Source organism: Hippoglossus hippoglossus, chromosome 19, assembly GCF_009819705.1.
Source record: "Hippoglossus hippoglossus isolate fHipHip1 chromosome 19, fHipHip1.pri, whole genome shotgun sequence".
Lineage (NCBI taxonomy): Eukaryota > Metazoa > Chordata > Actinopteri > Pleuronectiformes > Pleuronectidae > Hippoglossus > Hippoglossus hippoglossus.
In genome coordinates, this window is record NC_047169.1 from 20,692,409 (window position 1) to 20,713,789 (window position 21,381).

The 21,381-nt window shown below is 42.2% G+C and overlaps 2 protein-coding genes across 5 annotated transcripts; both read right to left on the minus strand.

Annotated features, from left to right (window-relative positions):
• Positions 1 to 2,910: 2,910 nt before the first annotated feature.
• map2k4b (mitogen-activated protein kinase kinase 4b) lies at positions 2,911 to 15,008 on the minus strand. Of its 4 annotated transcripts, XM_034569909.1 has the most exons (14): positions 14,806 to 15,008; positions 14,055 to 14,144; positions 12,256 to 12,291; positions 10,474 to 10,506; positions 9,191 to 9,293; positions 8,035 to 8,209; positions 7,239 to 7,358; positions 6,961 to 7,080; positions 6,805 to 6,856; positions 6,419 to 6,546; positions 5,673 to 5,750; positions 5,433 to 5,581; positions 4,546 to 4,591; positions 2,911 to 3,694 (listed from the first exon to the last, which is right to left on the minus strand). In XM_034569909.1, exons 1-14 carry the CDS (start codon positions 14,921 to 14,923, stop codon positions 3,581 to 3,583), a joined length of 1,362 nt encoding a protein of 453 aa, XP_034425800.1. In that variant the 5' UTR covers positions 14,924 to 15,008; the 3' UTR covers positions 2,911 to 3,580. The 4 variants fall into 4 exon arrangements, with proteins under 4 accessions (XP_034425800.1, XP_034425798.1, XP_034425797.1 ...); XM_034569907.1 differs by lacking the exon at positions 14,055 to 14,144 and having other exon boundaries at positions 14,806 to 15,007; XM_034569906.1 differs by lacking the exon at positions 10,474 to 10,506 and having other exon boundaries at positions 14,806 to 15,007.
• Positions 15,009 to 16,172: 1,164 nt separating this feature from the next.
• Positions 16,173 to 20,612, minus strand: adprm (ADP-ribose/CDP-alcohol diphosphatase, manganese-dependent). Its single transcript, XM_034570991.1, has 3 exons — positions 19,884 to 20,612; positions 18,226 to 18,348; positions 16,173 to 17,069 (listed from the first exon to the last, which is right to left on the minus strand). The coding sequence occupies exons 1-3, from the start codon at positions 20,470 to 20,472 to the stop codon at positions 16,777 to 16,779; spliced, it is 1,005 nt and encodes a 334-aa protein (XP_034426882.1). The 5' UTR covers positions 20,473 to 20,612; the 3' UTR covers positions 16,173 to 16,776.
• Between the last annotated feature and the right edge of the window lie 769 nt (positions 20,613 to 21,381).

The following is a 21,381-nucleotide window of genomic DNA, read 5'->3' on the forward strand; positions in this document are numbered from 1 at the left end:
AATTTAAAGGGAATCTAAACTGATTTTACACATAAAGCAAAGTTTTATTTCTGTCTGTTAAAAAGGAAATAACCCTGAGGACTTCTACACTCCTTTGTACTCAGGTCGCACAAAGGAGTGTTATAGCAGATTGTCTCAGGCTCTCATTTTTCACCTTTCCTTTTTATTCTCTCTGTGCAAGACTCACAACTTTATTGAAATACAATACTAAAATCACTGGAGTGTCCCTCTAGGTATGACAGTTCTTTTAATGTAGGGAAACTAAGCCTATAGCTGAGAGAAATACCAAAAACGCAATAAAAGCGTGATCAACCCCGATCAGGTTTGACGAGAAACTAGAAATGTGTTTTTCCACATTAAACCAAAAGAGTAACAGTAACAATATTTCAACAGACTCATGATCAACTGATCCTGAATTATGACACACAGTCAACCCTTGACTTTAGTTACTGTACACTTTTGGCTTATTATCACATAGGCTATATCACATTAAATGTACATTACTAGTATTTGCGAGGTTAAAAGATAAGGCCGGTTGTATTGAAAGTTCTATCCATGGGATTTGTTCATAATAAAGAAAATGTAAATAATTTATTACAAGTCTCTACAGCGTCCCAGTGTTGAAGGATTATCATCCATACAGGTGATTGACCCTGTTGGTAGACATGGCTTTCTGAGAGGGAATAACGGAGGGTGGATCACATCAGTCTGAAATTTGCAGCTTCCCTTTCACCTATAGCCCAGTTGGCCCACCCAAGTATATAAGCACCAGAGAAAATACAGGTGATGGTGTTTCTAGATTATGGAGATGCATCCCATGTATTAATCATGGTAAATCATCAGTGCAAACCAGAGAGACATGCCGAGTCACGGTGGAACATGCTGAGTTCATGGTGACCTTTAGGGTCAAAGAGCAGTAACTATCCAGGCAGCGGCCGACCGCTCCTGGCAGTTGTGTGGTAGGTGGACATTTAGTCATTTAGCAGCATTTTCTCAACAGGAAACCTCTTTAACAAGTGTAGTTACTGCTGTTTGACTTCTGCGCGGCAGTGCGGTGGATCTGTGATCAGTGTGGATGAGCAATGAAACTGTACAGTGCTATGACAGGCTACTGAGGAGCGTTAAGGCTCATTCTCAGACTGCTGCACACCGACGCGCTTTCTTTCCGCACCCAGCAGCCGGATCTCCTCACTGTTTGATCTGATCATCTGTGTGTTCAGGAAATGAGCCTTAGCTGTCGAGCAGAACCTGCCAGGAACAGCAGATTAGATGCACTATATACATACACATTTACATTGAGGGGCATCATGTCCTAAAGTAACTTTACATCAGGCAAAGTAGCATCGGCTTCGCTCCAGTTTGTGTCTCATCTATTGTTGTAGTTATTGCAGTTGAGAAATTTGGATCTTTTTTTCAGCGAGATAATTTGCTGATTAAAGGTCATTTAACAACACTCCTCCTGGTTTTAAAGGTATTTCCAGATTATATAAAAAAAAAAAACTTAAATCTGAATTTCAAATAAGTTAATACATTACATTTTTGACCACAGTACCAAGCTGCAACTCCATTCCTATTGCCACACAAGCATGCTAGTTCCTTGTGTCAAAATATTTAAATAGGGTTCAAATTCCAGTAAACAAATGATCCAGTTCCTCTTTAGCAAAGAAACCAGATTTAGAAACCTCTGATGATGAATGTCTTCAGCTTTTATTATTCATGGATCATTTGTATTGGCAAAGCATTGAGGAAGGCCGCCTTTCATTTGTAGCTAGCACTGACTATTACTGTTACTTGTGACCGTTAAAATGACAAATACTTTCAACAGGGACTTTTACAGTTCAACAAGACCAACAGGGTGGTGACTTTTTCTAAAGAGATGATCTGTCCAGTCTCGGCACATCGCTTACAAGAGAGCATCTCAGTTAAACCTTCATGCAGCCACATTAGCAGGAGAAAATAGATGTTTAAATATTCAGCAGGCTACATCTGGGTTACTCCAGGCTACTCCACAAGCTAGGGGTGATAATCCTGGAAAAAGGCCACACATTGAAAATAATGCAACCGATACATCCCACCCCCTCCCATCAGCCTTCTCGTCAGAGCAACTCCCCCGAAACACGTGAACGTGCACTGCCCGAACAACTGCTAGAAGACGACTTTTCCGTGACTCACTCCCTAACTTCTGGCTATCGTCTCTGCTTCAGCGGTGTGTGTCTCTCTCCGGCTGAAGACTGGTCATGTGCAGTTAAGCCACAGGCAGGTCAGTTTGTGACAGACAGGTACGCCAGTGAATCATTTCATTCGAATTGGAGACGTTATCGGGACGTGATGAGGATTTCAACAAATAAGATAAAGTGTTTAAGAAACAATCACCAACCCTACCTTTTATGTACAGTGAATTCAAATGTCATATCCTCTGTACAGTGAATTCAAATTTCATATCCTCTGCTGCTGAGGATTTTTTAGGTTTTAGTCATTGGTGGTGAACATTGTTTGGCTGCCACTCAAGACTGTGGTACTCCTTTCTTTTCCGCCACTAAAGATTCTCACAAGTTGCTAATGTTGAAAACTTGACAAAAAGAGATTTGATAAGGAATTCAAATTCACTGAGCAGATTTGAGATAATGCAACTAAACAGCACCCACACATTTCTGTCTGACAAAGTTTTTTGGAGTCACAACTTGGTTTAGCGGGTTAAAATCACAAGTGTTGTTCAATGACCTACCGGGTTTGAGAAAGCCCACCACGAAATGATCTGTCATAAAAGCAGATGCTTAGCTCCCTGATGCCAAAGTAATGGTAACATGTGAAAGGTACACGCTGGAGTAAGCAGTGGATGTGAGAGACGCATGTTGTCCCCGATCGAGACAAACTCTCCCAGATTGCATATTGAACAACAAAGAAAAGAAGTAAAGCCAAGCCACCGTTTATCCATGAGCTTTCAGAGACAAACACTTTAGCACACTCAGTCGTTTGCCATGAGTCCAGGTGCCGACAACAAACTGCGTGAAAGGTGTGTGTATTGACAGGAGGTCGAATCAGCATACATCTGTACATGTCAACAACTCAGAGGTGAACACACATATGCATACATACAGTCTTCAATGTACAATTAAAACAGGCGGCTAATTTTGTTCATACGTCGTGAGTGTCACTCTTAAACATTTTATTTGGTAAATTCTGTATTTGTGTAAAAGGGTGTGTGTGTACATAAATATATATATATATATTCATACATACTTACATATACACACACACCATTTATGTATACTCTACTCCTTTTTCGTCACGTAAAGATTTGCTGCATTTTACCGAGACAAGGTTACGTCTTCATTTTTTTCTGGCTGAACATGTTTGATGATGCTTCAGCTTTCACTGATACTAAATGGGGGTGATGGGAGGTGGAAGTGTTCGCATAACAATATTCATCTTATTGCACCGGGCAATTTGGACTTAGTTCCTGTTGCTCTTTGGAACGTGTGAATAAAAACAGGCAGAGCTCCTACGCAACTCTGAGGGCAAAGATGACAAGAGTCGCATCACAAAGCTTAGTGCCCCGCCCCGCCCCATCCTAACACAGTCAGTCCACGTACATAGGAGAGATGGGAGAGGTGGGGATCTGATCCAGGATGCGACACACGTAACTGGCGACGTCCACGAAACGCTCTTCATACATCAGAATGAAGGTGTGTTTCTGAGAGGGAGGATACACAGAGTGTTAGACTGGCTCCTGTGAACAAACTCAGGGTAAAATGATAATTGATTGATTAATTGCACCAAGCAGTCGTAGCTGTTTTGTAAAATATCTTTTACAAAATCAAATGTTATCTTTTCAAAAGTTGAGCTACCTGATTCGTCTTGTTCTCCGGATGATTTATATACATACATATTAAAAGATAAAACTTTTGTAAAACATATTTACTCTTACTAAAATATTTTCATAATTTTTTGCCACTTGAGGGCAGCAGAGGAGGCTGAAAACAAAACCCTGAAACGAAAGTCGTCGTGGTAGATGTGCTGGTGAACCATTCACACATCTATATTCATATTCACTCTGAGACTTATTCACAGCCACCTCACAGATGTCAGTCAAATAATACTGAAATAAATTAAATATATACAAAATATTAAACACATTTATTTTGTTAGACGCAACATGTCCACCAGATAAGTACTGCATTATCCATGTAAAACAGGAGAGGAAAGAAAAATAATGAATGTGATCTGCCGAATGATCATTCTATGAGGCTGCATCACTATGAGCTACGAATTTCACATTAAACAGTCAGATAGTCGATCATTTACAAAAAAAATTTTAGTCAGCGTAGCTTTAAATGTTCAAAAGACAAATTTATTAAGGGTTTCATACGTGTAGGAATTGAGAAATTTCTTTCTGAGACCACTATTGACTATTTATCCACCAAATAATACATTAGTATTAGTATATACATGTAAATAGATAAACATTTGACTAGAAAGTATAATATAAAATGCCCATAACCTGAGTTGTGTGTGTTGAAACTAAAGAATACCGCTCGAACTCACCAGAAGCTCCTTGTACTTTGGCCTTTTTGATTCATCCTTTGTAAGGCTGGAAAGAAAGAGTACAACCATTAGACATGGTCAGCACAGGGGTAAAGGTATTCAGCAGCAGACCACACTGCTTCCATGACTTAAATCAGTCAGAACCTCAGCTCCTTGGGGTCTTAAGCTAATTATATTAAAATGTATCCATAGAGTGAATCCATGGTGAAATTGTGAATCTGTAAAAATGAGTCCAGTTCATGATGTCATTATATCACTCAACAAAACAATAAACAATCTTAACCAAAAGGCCAACGGACGAGCACTCAGGCTAATGCCCTCTATCGTCATGTCAAAGCAGTGTTTCCCATTAAGGAGACTGTGGCGGCCCGAATCTTCTAATTTGTCCGGCCACAGCATCGTAATGACCCAAACATTTTGCCGCATGCTCGCTCACAGCATTGTGTGTTACAGGTTACAGTGTGTTACGCCCATTGAGTTGTTACCGTCCACGCAGACAGTCACACCTCATAGAGTCAGCTGCAGTTGTGTGCGTACCCACTAGTGGCATGCAATGCAGTTCTCTCTGAAGAGAACTTGTCTTTCACACTAGTCTGTGTACCTCTCACCCAGAATCTGTTGTGTGTGAGAGTGACCTTCATGTATGTGCACTCCTGCCAATCCATTGATTTAATTAATTCTCAGGGAAACGCTACAAAGAAAGTGAAAACAAAAAATCCTGGATCTGCCAATTTATTCAGATGAGCTCCAAAATTGAACAGATTTTTCTTTAGGTCATAGAAATTGGCTCAGTAGTTTTTGTGTAATCCCCAGTTAATAACATAACCTCCCACACACACACACAAATTCTACTTGTTTGAATGTGTGACTGAGTTTAATGAGCTTACCATAGGTTAACGAAGTTGGTGAACTTGGGGGAGAACTGTCTGTCCTCGGAGTTGCTGAGTTGAGGAGGTTCTCCTTTCACCACTTGTGTCAGCTGGTCAAAAACACTATTCCACTTGGGATAAGGAAACCTTCCAGTGGCCAACTCGTACTGAGAACAGACACAAACCAGGCACTTTGAGCACACTGACAGACTTAAACAGATTTAGGTAACGTTTCATGATAAAAACTACTTGTCTTACCAGGGTGATTCCCAAGCTCCACACATCAGACCGGACATCGTAGCCTTGTCTGGAAGCACTGGGGTCTATCCTCTCAGGCTGAAAACACAAACAAGAGAGAGACTCAGATACTGAGATACTGCACTGACCCCTGCTGGACAGTTTTTCATTTGCAACTTCCAAAGATCCAAATAATTGGTATATTAGTTTGAAGCTAGTCCTCGTCCATAACTGTCAGTTATTAACTATAAATGTGAAAGATACAATCAAAAAAATGTATGTGTTTTAACACATTTGTGTCAGGAGCCTGTCGCTTTTGCACATTAGTTTGACCACAGGTCATTTTGACTTAAAACCACTTCCATGTTTTTCGTGTAGCAGTGACATGAGATGAAACAAGAAATTTGACAGATGTAATCAACAGATTCTTTTTAACACAGTCCAACTTGCTACTGGTACGTCCAGAGTTCCCACAATGGACCCGATGTAAAATCGAAGTCCAGTGAGTCTGTGATGTTAAAATACACGTGCTACTGTTTTGTGCTTCAGGAAAGTTGCTGGTGGATGATCCGTCTGGTTTCTACTTCTGCAGCATTTTATGTCAAGTGCAAAAAACCATTTCGATGTTGCTTGAAATGGGTAAAACATGAGGTGAAAGACTGATTACATGAGAAAAGAAACACAACCAATGCAGATGAACCTGAGCTCAGGATCCTTCACACCTTAGTGGCTCAGGACTCAACCGGTCATTACTGCTGATGACTCACCGCCATGTACGGCCTGCAGCCTGCATCTCTGGTCTTGGCTATGGAGTCGACCAGCTGACCACTGATGCCAAAATCACACAGCTTGATGTTGCCCCTTCGGTCCATAAGAATGTTGGAAGGTTTGATGTCTACAATGACACAAAATACAAAGTTATACTGTGTGAAATAATAGGAATTTGTCCAATTTCAATATTTTGTGCTGACATTTAGTGCTTTATGAGTCTGTATCAAAACATTATGTTCTTTTAAAGCATATTAATTTAAATATTAAAATCCTGTTCACACCCAAACTAGAAAAAAGGGTAAACAGACCAAAATATATACATATTAATACATACATATATATATATATATATATATATATATATACAAACTTAAAAACTTACCTCTGTGAATTATTTTCAAGTTTTCTTTTAAGTGGTTCAGTGCTTTAACGGTCTGTTGAAGACAAAATCAAAACACTTGTGGTCATTTCTTTTAATGGTTTTTTTAAATGGTGTGAAGTTTAAATCTGTGAGGAAAGAGAAAAATCATCTACTAACCGCTAATGTTATTTTGCCTAATATTTCCTCTGGAATGATGTCATCTAATGCACAATATACATATTTGTAGAATTTGTCTAGTGAGGTAGCCATAAGTTCCATACAAATCCAACAGTCCCCCTGAAACAAAGAGCAAAAAGTTAGTGTCCATCAAGAACTCTTAGACGTCAAAGGGACCAACCTCAGACACTTATTGGCGACTGACTGAGAATCATTGAGATATTATGTGATGTCAATGCAGACAGTTTAGGAGTTCAGGCAGGAGGCGTTTGTCTGACCTCTCTGAATAAAGCTCCGTAGAACTGAACGATGTAGGGACAGTCACTACTCCTCATCACCACGTCCAGATCCATCAGCAGCTGCTTCTGCTCCTTCTCGTCCACAGTGGAGCGGATCCTCTGAGGGACGAGCGACACAAACGCACGTTTTCATTGGTCACATTTCCGCAGCATCCACAACACAACCATTCAGCTTTCCATTGATGGACTCACACGATCTGACTTTCTTTGCTATGGATAATTTAAAGCTATAACTAAGGATTGTATCCATCACTGATTCATTTGTAGATGTGTGTACTTGTACCGATATATTTGTGAGGACCATTTTGACTGGTCCTCACTTTCTTGAGGGTTAAGACTTGATTTTAGGGCTAGGGTTAGAATTAGGTTTAGGTTAGATTTAGTTGTGGTAGTTAAGGTTAGGTTAAGGGTCTATGAAATGCATTATGCCAATCAGTGTGCACACATACATAGAAGTACGTGAATGTGTGTGTGTGTGTGTGTTCCCTCTTCAGTGAACGTGATCATCATCAGGCTGATGTCATTGATTTGGAACTTTTGTCCTCTATAGAAACCCACAAAGATTGATTTGATTCTACAGACTTTTAAAATTATAAAGATTGAATACATTCCTCGTACTCTTTTCCCATGAACACAAACATTGCAGAAATTCCATAGTTTGGATGAATGAAATTCTGCTCAGTTGTCTTTTAGATTCTGTATTATGACCTGATTAATTGTTGATTAAGGTAGATTCAGGTGGGTCTATTAGTGTAAGAACCAATCAGCTGCTCACCTTGACAGCCATGATCTGGCCTGTGGGTTTGTGGACCATGTTGTTGACAGAGCCATACGCTCCGCGACCAATCTCCCCGAGGTCTCTCAGGTCCTCCGCTGTGAAGTCACAATGCTGCTCGGCGGAGATCTTCAGCTTCCCCGACGATTCGATGCTGTGTGTCCGCATGCGCTCTCTGGAGGGAGAGGGAGAGAGAGAGAGAGAGGGGAGGAAGAGGAGGAGGCCACGGGAAGTGGAAAGAGGAAGGAGTGAGAAAAGACAGTGTCCATGAGAAGAACATACATTATACAGTAATGTGGATATGATGAATATTTAATCAGTAATCCATGAGCTTCTGCCAATCTGAAACATTTGAGGGTTCCATGAAGTGGTTTGAAATCTGAGCTCTTTTCTTTTCATTGGGTGGGACTGAAATCTAGTGGGGGAAAAGAAGTTTTTACTCCAATGGGCTAATGACGTAATACACAGTTCTTCATAAGACATCCTCTTGATACTTAATATCTCCATCTACAGCTTCACAACTGGAACCTGCTTTATGACAGTGCCACCTAGTGGCGTAAAGTAGCAGACATTTTAATGAAGGAACACAATAAGATGCAGAGAACGTAATCCAGTTATATAGTAACTAGAGTGACAACCACCCTAATTAACAATGTTAAAGAAAGTGACAAATAATTCCTGAATCAACACCAACGTTAAATGGGTTATTTCCTGACAAGGGGTGAAAACATAACCTTACATTTGCTGTCTGAGTTTTCATACATTCCCAAAAAATGCATCAATCCAGCTTGCTGCTTTGATAGCAAAATGTTTTTATGACTTAACACCCATCGTGATCATGTTACAACCACCAGCTGCATCAAGGGAAAGAGAGAGAGACGGAGATACAACGCCCGATGCAGGGCACATTCTAACTATTACCATCAAAATGATTACATTTGCCGTCAAGGAGGTTATGTTTTCATCCCTGTCCGGAGGTTCATTTGTTGGTTTATTGGTTTGTCGGCAGGATCACGCAAAAACTACTGGACTGAACTTGGTGGAAGGATGGGACATGGGGCAAGGAAGAACTGAAATTTTGATTGAGTAATGATACTCGTAATGATAGTAGATGAAATGACAACAACAAACTGACATCCGAGTTGTCTGTACTCACATGTGAGGGTTTTGGAAAGACAGGGGCGTTGGATGGAGCGGGAGCCTGGAGGCTGGTTTCACTGGCGGGTTGGCGAAGTTCAGCTTCAGCGCTTTACGTTTACCTGGCAGGACCGAGAGAGAGAGAGACAGATCCAGATCCCTGCTACATGCACGCTACACTGTGGGTGCAACCAGCTGATGCAAGCAGGGGACACACACACAGTAGAGTCTCATCTCAGTCAAATCTGACTATACACACACTTGAGATAAGCCTTGGCTGAAAATGTGCAAAAAGCAACATTAAGGAATTTATGCCACAAAACTTCCCAGCAAATTATTGGGCTTTGGGCAGTTAAATCTTCATAATGGGTCAACAGAGGATAGTGAAACTGTTGTGGTGTCAATGTGGTTTAAAGATTCAGTGTGTTTAGTGCTGTTCTCATACAGAGACGGACCTCTGGGTTATCTCAAGCACTTCTCAATGACAGAAGAAGCACAAAATGCATCTTGAACACAAGCACAAGTGCCCACATGGAACAAGGGTTTCCAATACCATCACTGCATCAGCTCTTTTAGCTGTATATGGTACAAATAATATATGCATTCTAATTATTTGTGTTGCCAAAAAGAGCCTTACTGCAGGTTATTGATATTGGGAACCCCCGGTAAAAGACATTTCCAATGCAATTCCCTTGAGAAATCAAAGTGACCCAACACTTAAGACAGCACTTTAATATTGATTCAAATTAAATTAAATTCACATTATGGCAAAGCTAAGTAGACCTTATTGCGTTCACAGTGCGTCACCTGTGAGTCTGTTTGATACGACGGCTCTCCAGAATAAAACTGCTAACTTGTACGAGCTTCTTTGCAAAGTGCTGCGTTCAAGTGTTGAGTTCCCTTTGCCGTGCCCTGCTCAACCAGCTCTCGAGTGCAAACAGATCCCTTTAACCTTTAAGCCCCGGTGCACAATGAATCTTTCTCGGCTGTTTAACTGAATTCGGGACAGCTCATAGCAGTGGAACAGTGGACAGACTCCCCAACTACCAGAGCACCACACAGGCTGCTTCAATAGTCTACTGTGGTTTCTTTTTTCGCCTGCTCTGTCCGATTCCGTGCGTGCGTGATGAAGACTGTGGAGGTAGATGGGTGTTTAACCAGCAGCGTGGCCGCTCATCAGGCCAGGACAGAAACATGACTCGGCTGAAAGGCAGTGAGGGAATTGAAACCACTCTAGACTACTGAAGTGTACCCACATATAGTAAAAGGTCGGTGTGCTTTGTGTGCGAGTCTATTGCTTACTTTGGGAAACTCCAGACAGGCTTATCTGAAACCCTGAAGTAAAGAAAACACATTTTACTACGTTTCCTTAGGGCCTGTTTCTATGTGCTAGTAGTGGGTCATTCTTAGCAAGTGCCATCCCATCACGAGTCAAAAGCTGGAAGTGTGATACAGGGCAGGTTACTGTGAATGTGCTTTAGCTGGTGGAAGAAGCACCATTATATTTAGAATGGGGGGTCTGGGTCAGTGCACTGCCAGGCAACTGTTTGTGTGTGTGTGTGTGTGTGTGTGTGTGTGTCTGTGTGTCTGTGGGTGGGTGTGTGAAACCTGATGTTCCATTGTACTCACATCAGAATGAAATTCAGTTCAGTTTTAACAGGTTTAGTCAATTCTAGCCCGACGGTGGAATTTATTAAAATGATTTTTTTCCTTCTCTCATTACTGGGACCCCCCCCTCCCTCCCCCTGCAGATGTCACTTCAGTACAGTCGCTGAAAAAAACGAGTGTGATCAAGATTGTGATACTGTGATCAAGAAGAAATCGCTTGTGGTGTGCCACCCTTGTTTTAGTGGTTTAAGCCATTTTTCTGAGAGGTTATGTCGCTGTTCTACTGTAAAGAACCACGTTCCACTGGCAGACCCCAGCTGTGTCTCAATTCAGGGGCTGCATCCTTCAGAGGATGCGGTCTGCCCGGCCCACAAAGACCACGAAGGCGGAACGGAAATGAGAGGATCTGGTCTACTGATTTCTGTGATCAGTGTCACCAACAAAAATTCCCGTGAATGCAACCTCAAATCGGAAACACTTGGAAATGATTTGGTACCCATGTTTCCGTTACTGATTAACAGAATTTTACAATTTGCTCTATGTAGTAGTAGCGTTTTGCTCAGGCAAACTACATTTTCTCCTGATTTGTCTGGAAAAGGCTATTTTGGTGTCAGAATGTCGGTGAGATATGTGGCTTGCAAACAAAAATGGGTCCAACGTTTACCTCCGTGACTATGGGGAGCAAGAATCATAAGCTGCTTTCAGACATGCACTGATCTCCAGAGATGCTCCGGACAGAGGGGCTGTATGTGTGAAAGCAAATGTCGGACTGAGACTCCAGACCTTCTGCAGAGTTTCTCCAGCCAGTCCCCTGGATTAAAGTCTGCAGAATGTCCCAAGGAGCCGATAAAAAAAAGGAGGAATTCTCTTTTGGATTCACCGATGCAAAAAGAATACCCAATTCTCCGAGCATCCCCCAGAGGTCGTGTCTGAAAACAGCTATAATCTGTGCTCAAGTTCCCGTTTTGCTGTGTACCAGTGGACCAGCGGTGGTACATCACTAAGAATGTTCAGATGGCAGCATAACAAGAGTGGCACATCATGAGGAGCGTGGTGCGTGTGGATAGCACACTAGTGACAATCTGTGTATGAGCGGCACACTGAAACGGCCACATTGTGATCGTCTGTGCAGCCGAAGGACGACGCACGCGGGAACGTGGCCGCTCGATGCAGCGCCTCATCACATGGTGTCTGTCAACTGTGTCTACATCATTCTAACATGGAGACTACATGGGAAACATGCATGGAATGAGAGGATTTTTTTTTTAAAGTGCAGGGTTTGTTTTGTTTGTTGTTTTAAACAAAGAACGACACTAACAACAGAAAATAAACTAGAACAAAAATAAAGGTCAACAGAAGAGGGTGGGTAGGGAACATTGGAAGGGGGATGCCTTTGCCAACATGTGGCAAACACAGTTGTAAACAAATGACCTCACAACAGCAGACTAAGACCTAGTAGTGTAGAGAGTGAAATACCTGTTTCATTCTGACATCTCCAGCAGGTGTTGGGTTCTGTGGGGTTTAGATAAGACATTTGACACTTCACATCTGGCAAACACACATCTGGACACAACAATTGCTCTGCTGCTAATGAGCTAAAAACACTCAATCAATGGAGATACCGGCCCATTAGCCGGCGGCTAACGTCAACACGTCCATTATCGGACGCGACCCTGCCCGACACGTTGTTTTCCAGGTAAATAAACACTGAGTCTCAACCGCTGTGGCGACAATACGTGGTTAAACACGGGCGATTAATCAGTGCTAGTTGCTAATGCTAGTAACTAACACCAATTGAACCGGTCCCCAACTAGCTAAGGCTAAGTTCCACAGCTGCTACTGGGCGCTGCTTCTGCTTTACCAGGTTTCAGAGGGATTTCACTGTGGTTTTTATCCAAAACTGTCATGGCTGGAAATTTGAAAACACAAAAAAAACGTTTATTTCGTTTGGCCGCGGTCAGGGCTCGGCTTCCGTCCGATAATGGATTTAGAGTGTGTACTCGGAAAGGCTAGGTCGCATCACACGACATTCTGGCTTAGCTTAGCTTGAAACGGAACCGTTTTTACATCGCGTTAGCACGAGACAGACATGTTGTTTCCGCTCAGAGGAGCAGAGGTAAACAGACTTGTTATACTTCCACACCGAGACACGGGTCAGAAGTGACGTTGCACACAGAGTAAACGCTGTCAGACCAGCGAGGGTAAAACATCCCCGTCTACACACTTAGATCAATATGTCTGACCTGAACTGATTTGTTTGTGTGTCTGTGTGTGTGTGTACTCTGTAGACAGCGGTGTATGCAGTGGCCTGGCTGAGGAGGGACACACTCTTTTAAGAGTAGGCCCTGGTGGTACGTGCAGCAGCCTGGTGTAATAATGCCGCTGAATAACACGACTTTTCGTTACTTTATATGTTTCCTGTCGAAGCTTGGTGGTTTGGTGTGTAATCGAAACATGGCAGACCGAGATCTCAGTAACTCTTCAGGCCTTCTGGACCAGCAGCTACACAGTAGCTACACACCACTGCTAACCCGCTGGAGTTTCAGGGAGCTACTTCAAGCTAGGCGAGTTTCGGCCCTTCAAAATAAAAGCGCGACTTCATAAACGTTTTACTACACATCAGTGACCACACTGTGACCCAAATATAGGGTTATGAGTCGTTTAGTACTTGACTGTGATAAAAGGATAGCATATAAAGGATAGCATAGGAGTGCATATTTCAATATTTTAAAATATGTGTACGTATGTGGGCCAGTTCTTGGCTTCTTGGCCCAGTACACACCTGGTATTAACATGTGGTTTTAGTGATGCAATCACAAGTGGACAGCTGGATTAGCATTAAGAAGTGGCCCCCTGCGTGTCTGGTGATCAGATCTCAGGTCGGAGCTCACCTCCCAGCTCTATACAAACAAACACGTGTGTCATTTTTGATAATGAAGACCAAGTTATGTTGTTTTTACAACAGTGTGTGTGTGTGTGTGGTGTGGTGTGTGTGTGTGTGTGTGGAAACATGAGGCCCAGACCACCTTCCAATGTGGTCTGGTGATCGCATTGATATTCAATCTGAGTGCGTTCACATCTGTATTTAGAGCGATCCGATTGTGATTGGATCACAAAAAACACGTTAATACCAGGTGTGTACAGGGTCCTTACGGCCCGAACAAAAATCGTTGTGAGCCTCAAGTGGCGCACGTGATGAATGGTGAACGTGGCCCAAATAGCACAAAACAAACGTGGGCCACTTTTGGTTGACATGCAGTATTGGGATGGCTTACTTGTGGCCCAGATCTGGCAAACAGGAGCAGACCGCCCAAGTGCCATCAATCCATGAGGTGTGTGGGCCGGACGTGGGATGTGGGCCAAATCTGGACCAAAACATTTTGCTATCAACAGGACATTGTGTAATTCTAAAATAAATTCAGAAAACAAAAATAAAAGAGCAACTTCAAAAATGGCTAACTCCACGAAAGTGTTGAGAATTATTTCATGCAAATTAGAATTTATGGGTGTACATATATAAATATATAATAATATAAAATATATAATTCTATTGTATGTGTCATTTTAATAGTAAAATGGGTGACGCTGGTGCCTAGATTTCTTATTGTACCAGAGCCTATCCTGTTTCTGCCAATGTCACGCAATAGATGAATCAAAGTGATATTCTACAAGTCACCGGTTTTGTGGTTTTAACACATCATTCTTCTTCTACCGCCAATAAAAAGAACTTAGATTACCAGCTACACTCACAACACTTAGCCAGACCAGTCCAAAGTCTGCAATTTGCATTCATATATTAGTAGATCAGTAAACTCAGAATAAAACTTTTTCACGATTCACAAAACGATTGCATGGTAAACATGGACCACAATCTGGCTTTTATCTTGAAAGTTCTGACCGGAAACACTGGTTTATCGCGTCTGTGTTCACGCTGGCTGTTTGCGCCTGTGAAGCTAGAAGCTACATGTCCTCACTAGCTGCGGGCTCCCCAGTGGAAACACGGGTCCCCGGGCTGTGATCGCCCACCTTGCATGCCGCCGCCGCCGCCCTGCGTGTTCTGGTGGAGCTGGTGCGACGCGGATCCCACCACGCGGCCGCTGTTGCCGGAGCCCGTGGAGTTGCTGTCGGGACTGGGAGTCGCCATTGTTGTGTTGGAGTCCGGCAGCAGCTCAGGCTGCAATGCAGAGAGTGAAACTTCGCCCCCCCCTCCTCCTCCTCCTCCTTCCCTCTGCTCCACACGGTACACTGCGTCACTTGAACGCAGCAGCAGCAGCAGCGCCACGGCCACGTCTGTGCCGCTGCTGCTGCCTTCATGGACTGTCGGAAAATATGTTTTATCACCCTACATATCATACCCCCATGTCGAATACTTTTTAAACTGCATCATCTCAATGGCCCACTTACATGATTCTACAAAATAGTGTACACAAAAGAAGTTCCAAAAATGAACTACTGACTATATTTTTACAGTGGTGCAGTGAACGATACAACTTATTATATACATGTTAGTTATTTCATTTACAATTTACAGTTGCATTCTTCAGTCATGGCACCATTATATTACTTAATGTCCAGTAACTGGCTTTACAAAGCGTTCAACTGCCTTGTAACACCAACGTAATAACAGCCCACAAATGTAATAAACCACAACGTAATACAAATCTGCAACTTTTGATAGCAGTTGCCTACCACAGATGTAATTTCCTGCAAATGTAATAGCGGTTATATTTGCAGGGAGTTGTTACATTTGTGGGACCGTGAAAATCTTCAGGTTCTAAAATTGTAATAACTTCTCACAAATGTAATATGAAAAAGGAATGAAATTGTTGTTATTGTAGTTTGTTGATTTACTTATACACCTGCCAATGGGGTTGAGTCAGCTTCGTAGAAAATATCATGGGGTTTGGGCAGAATGGGTCAAAGCAGTGCTCTGAGAAAGTTAGAAATAACAATTTAGGCTGCGCAATAACAAGTCCACTTTCTACCTTCTCTTCAACTTTCTCTTTCATTTTCTCTCTCTCTCAAACACGCACGCAGCTTTATCATTCCTTGTCGGTTCACAGAAAGTTCAAAGAAGTTTTGTGGCACGTAAATCTATCTAGTAATAGCTATTACATTTGCAGGAAATTACGTGTTACTTTTGTAGTAACGATTGCTATTAGGTTTGTGGGATTTATTACATTAAAAGTGAATTGTATTACGTTGGCAGGTGCTACATGCCTCTTATAGTCTTCTTCAGTGGATGGAGTATACACGGTTGTCTTGGAGATGGCTCCAATTAGGAACATGCCATCTACAGATATCTACAATCAATCAACTACAAGACAATTTAATTTAATTGAAACTGACAGCGATAAGATGGTGAGTCAGCTGGACAGGAAAGTGCAACTACAGCTGGTATGAAGATTTTTTAAATTATTTTTAATTCATTGAACTGATTGTTTTACATTGTACACAAAACAGATTTGCACTCATCTCGGGCTGATCTCATCACCGCATAACTGGGCATCCATATTTGTCAGTTAATACAATGCACTTATAAATTTCTCACCACACTAAAAGTAGAGTGTAAGAGAATCAGTTTTGTGCAAGAAGCAAACAAGTTTAAAAAAAAACAAAACAGCAATCCGTTAAGAAAAAACAGTTCCCTCTTAAAATATATAAATATGCATTTAATGGGTAATCCCCTAAAGCAACCATTGTCTGGATACATTTCATAGTCAAAATTTAAATTAAAACTCATAAATTCAATAAAATATTTGAGGTACTGGAGTTGTTGATCTGTTCTGATCAGGTAAGTGCATATGACAGCATGTGCCTACAAAACACAGCAGAGTGACTGTGTTTTGTGATACAGTAATTGTCCATACTTCTCCACCAAGGCCTTTAAATAAATCTAGAAGGGTGCAAAGTTATAGGACTTAAAGTCAAAGGCCTCTGCTGTGAGATGGGATATAGACCACGTCATCTATGATCTGTGTTTCTTCAGCTTCAGCTTCATTGAAACAGAAACACTCGATCTGCGGTCCTCCCGCTCCCTTTCAGCACCATCCTGTCCCCATACACGGAGACCGTGCCAAAGGCGTCGCTGTCAGGCGGAGTCTCAATCACCCCCTCCAACGTCAGGTGGTGCACGCCAGTGTCTTTGTCCTGGCAGTATCCGCCGTCGTGGTCGTGGCCTGCCATGAAACACACCACGCTGCTGTGGGACTTTATGATGCCCAGGAGCTTGTCGAAGTTCCATGCGAGGCAGATGGGATCTGTGGAGTGGGGGTGGACAGGGAGGTGACCTGCGGGGGAAAAAATTATAATCAATAATCAGTGGTTGCCAGGTTCTGATTCAGTCTTCATCGTCACATTGACAATTTGGTTTAAGCTTACATTATTGATTTCAGACCTGGGAGCCCATCAATAAAGTAGTGCATTGGTATTTTACATGTGCCTGACCATGCACTGATCACCAACTGCTGGTCAGTAACAGGATAAGGAAGAAATGATGTGATTTCACCTCAGATAAGCAATTATATCTCAGCAACGACTCAAAAACCGAAAATACCAAACTTTCTGGAGGTCTTCAAATTACACTTAGTAGAGCACATTCCTCTGCCAAGGCCCAACAGTCCACCTTAAATTCAATCAAGCTGCACCACATTTCACACACTCAGTTCCCTTTTTTTCATGAGGATCCATGAATTATTCCTTGGGAAAACAGTGGGAATGTTAGCTAATGCCTCATCTCACAATGGTAAAGAATGGTTCTTTCTTGACACATACCACATCGTTCCACCGAGTTTTATGTAATGCGGCTTACACACAAACAAACCAACAAATTAACAGATACGGGTGAAAACACACCCCTGTCTGTTTGTCGGTTGGCTAGTTTGTTTGTTAGTTAGCAGGATTATGCCAAATTTACAGGTCAGATTACCACAAAACTTGGTGGAAGGTGCATTATAGATCAAGGAAGAAGGTATTCAATTTTGGTGCAGATTTTCCAAATTGTTTGGTTTCAAAATTTGAATTTCGGAATTTTTTTAATTCTAGCTTATTTATTTAAGTTTTAATTTGTGTGTGTGTGTGAGTGAAGACTGCTTTTTGCGACTCATTTGTCTTTTTGTAACATTGTACATATGTTATTTGTTCTACCAGTGTTTAACAGAAGCAACATTAGAAATAAGAATTAAAAACAACAACATACAGTAAATAATAATGTTATGACACACTGGAGACACATTTTCCAGTATTTTTGAATCAGTCTAATAGAACCAGTTCATTTTGACTAAATGTGGATCTGCACCTGCTAACCCCAGTGTGTCAGTAGAATTTTCCACAAATACCTGAATGATCAACTCATAAATTGTACTTTACATATTAACCCACTCAAATGGAGAGATACTAGGAATAACAAATAATCAGATTTTTAGGAAAACGAAAGATTTCACTTACTGATAATAGTGACTCTCTCCTTCTTCTCATCAGACGACGACAGCACAGTCTCTAGCCAGTCCAGCTGGTCCTTACTGAACCCACCGTTGAACATGGTGAATCTCCTCTCTAGGCCCTCTACCACTGAAACAACATAGAAACATATAGTGATACACTAACAGAAAGGAAGGGGACTGCCACATCACAAAAGCAAGCCAATTCAGGGGCTGCATCCTTCCAAGGACTTAGTCCTGACCGAGTAGGCTGCAATGGCTGAGCTAAAAGGAGAGGGTCTGGTCTATGGAGGATTTCCTATTACTAACATTTGTTTGACTCGCTCTTACAGTAGCATCATTAGCTACTTTGAGCCCTTGCACTTGCTGCAGCTCAGCAGCCCACATAGCTAGCTTGTTAGCTTTGCCACCAGCGCAGAATGACTCCTGGGATAGGTTGGCCCAAGAGGGATCCACCAATTGGCTCTTTTATGGCTTGGGAATGAAAGGACATGTATGAAGGAGCCTTCGAAATGAGACAAATTGCTATAGATGGAGGCAACTTGTGATTTCTATATGATAAAAATATGATGTATGATACAAGGTGTACGATTTTAGAAGTAGTTAAAATAAACGTACAACTTTTATTTATCTATAAGAAAACTTCGCAGGACACCTTTGACTTTTCCAGAGGACTTGATGGCCACAAGTGAAGAGTTAGGGATCATAGTAAATGATCAACCACAGTGTAACAGTACTACAGTAGTACAGATAAAGTAAGAGTCAGTGAACTGTTTCAAAATGTCAATAACATGACAATATGTTATAATATAACCTCACTTTATGAAACCAAGCAACTGGCCATAAGAGACTATGGTTGAAACAATAAAAACCCTGATTTTAACAAATAAAGCAAGAAAACCATATACAATTCTTATCAACTTTTCTTTTGAAAAGAGAAGACTACGTTATATATTTCTCCTCAGAAGTTACAAAAAGTGTTGCTTTGCGGGCCCGGATCTAGAAGAACCCAATTGGTCAACTTTACTCTGTGCAATTTGAATCTGCCAATCACGTTTATTTCATTCGCCCTGTCAGAATTTCCAAATTTCTGAAGTGCTGGTTGGACATAAGGCTAGGTTCAAAAACTATTCTCTTTAAATTGATCTTCATTCGAATCATTCGATATTGATTCATAAAAAGGACAAATCAACAAACTCAGGTCCTTGGGTAAGTTTAGTTTTTTGGTGCTGCCTTCAGGTGCTGTCAGAAAAACAACACTACACAGTGGACAACCACGCCAAAGTCTCCCAGTGTTTACAGTTTGCCCATTTAATAAAGCAAACTGGGCTGTTGAACTTGTTTTTTTAAAACATATTTTAGATTATTTACACCTGTATCATTAAAGTTAATCTTCAGTGTTGTGTTTAAGTGCAGCATCGTCCATTCACAGCAGGTTTTAAACAATGACAAACACAAATTTTAAAATGTACAAATCAATATGTTATACATCCTCACTGTCCACACTGCAAAACAATAAATAGATATATATTGGACCTTTGTTACATTGCTACTATGGTTTTTTTTTGCCAAGCCCTATATCACACTGACCCTTAATTATTAAAATGATGTTATGATACTTCCTATGAACTGAAAGTGACTTGTGAAGTCATCAGGGCAGTGTACCTGGGGGGCAGTTGAGGTCCTCGTTGTTGTTGTGCTGTCTGATCACATCCATCGCTCCCCTGTACTCTTCGCTGGACTCCTCTCTGCCCAGCAGGCTCACGTCGTAGGCGTCCAGCACCACGAAGGTGAAGCCGGGGAACGGGCTGAATCGGTAGGCGTAGATATCGGGAGCAGCCCGGTCCCCGCTCAGGCTGCCCGCCGGCTCCTCGGCGTCAGTGCCGGGGGGGGTCGTGTTGAGCCTGGAGCCCAGCAGCGCCGCCCTGCTGAAGTTATAAAACTCGTGGTTGCCCCACACATGGTGCACCTCCACGGGGCCGGAGCCGAACGCCCTCAGCACCGTGTCCAGCGCCCGGTCGGAGGCGCCGCGGCCCTTGTTGAAGCCGTCGATGATGTCCCCGAGCTGGAGGACGAACCGCGGCGCCACGGCCGAGTCCGACCAACTCCGCTGGGCGTTCCTCAGCAGCTGGAGGCTGCTGCGGTAGTAGCGCCTCCTCGACCGGATGAAGTTGTAGCCGTCGTCGATGTCCGCGTACTGGATGTCAGCGATCACACCGAACGTGAACAGGGGCGGTTGTTGCTGATCGTCCATTCTCCACCGTGTGTTCAGAAGAAGTGACGTCCCGGGGCGTTTACAGCATGTTCCGACTAGACAGGATGTGTATCGTGACAACCTGCACACATGATGAAGTCCTGCCAGCTCACTTTGTTCTGTCGACCCATTAAGTGACCGAACCTCTATATATACAGTCTATGGACCGAACACAAACCAACATGCACGGTAGTGATCCGACAAGTACAACCTTGAATACTACAAAATAAAAGCAGCGACCTCCGCTTATAACCTTCAAAATAAAGCAAGTAACGTTTATCTGTATAGCACTGTTACAGACAAGGTGCTTTACATGGCCCAAAAGGCTTGAAACAGAGGGAGACCATACACGTGTAAAAACTATAAATACAAAAAAGTAAAAAAATCTATATATACAGTCTATGGTAAAAACTGAAAATACACACAATACAAAGAATCCAACTTCCCTGCCTCCCTTAAAAGGAAAAGCATCACAGATAATAGAGAGATGGATGGCTCTTAAACCTGTGTCCCAAAAGAAGCCCACGTGCTGTAAACCTGCTGTTTTCTTAATATGCTTGTGCTTCATATACGGTGGCCCTGGAGGTCAAAACCCAAAGACTGTTGTAGAAAACAAAAAACACACAAAACTGCAAAATGTCATTGTGTTTTCTGCAAACAGTGTTTTGACAGTCAGGGCCACAGTAGTATAGTCTACTTGTGTGTGTTTCCATTGCGGTCCGGCCGCTTTCGTCTGGTGCCCTCCAGGTTTTATATAATTAAGAACAAGTTTCATTTAACCACTTAAATGTCACTGAGGAAGAGTAATGTTCTTCTTCTTCACACTGCATTATACAGTCTGAGAAGCAAATGGTGTCCATCCAGGATAGTTTCAGCAGACGGTGAAACATTCAATTTGTCACCATTTGA

Excerpts from the sequence above, each read along its gene's own strand:
- map2k4b (XM_034569909.1), bottom strand. The coding sequence starts at position 14,923 with ATGGCGACTCCCAGTCCCGACAGCAACTCCACGGGCTCCGGCAACAGC. Across the intron at positions 14,145-14,805 it reads CGGCGGCGGCGGCATGCAAG|ATTTGGCCCACATCCCACGT; the intron begins GTGGGCGATCAC and ends GTTTTGGTCCAG. Across the intron at positions 8,210-9,190 it reads TCTTTCCAAAACCCTCACAT|AGAGCGCATGCGGACACACA; the intron begins GTGAGTACAGAC and ends CTCTCCCTCCAG.
- adprm (XM_034570991.1), bottom strand. The coding sequence starts at position 20,472 with ATGGACGATCAGCAACAACCGCCCCTGTTCACGTTCGGTGTGATCGCT. Across the intron at positions 18,349-19,883 it reads GGACCTCAACTGCCCCCCAG|TGGTAGAGGGCCTAGAGAGG; the intron begins GTACACTGCCCT and ends ATGTTGTTTCAG. Across the intron at positions 17,070-18,225 it reads GGAGAGAGTCACTATTATCA|GTCACCTCCCTGTCCACCCC; the intron begins GTAAGTGAAATC and ends TTTCCCCCGCAG.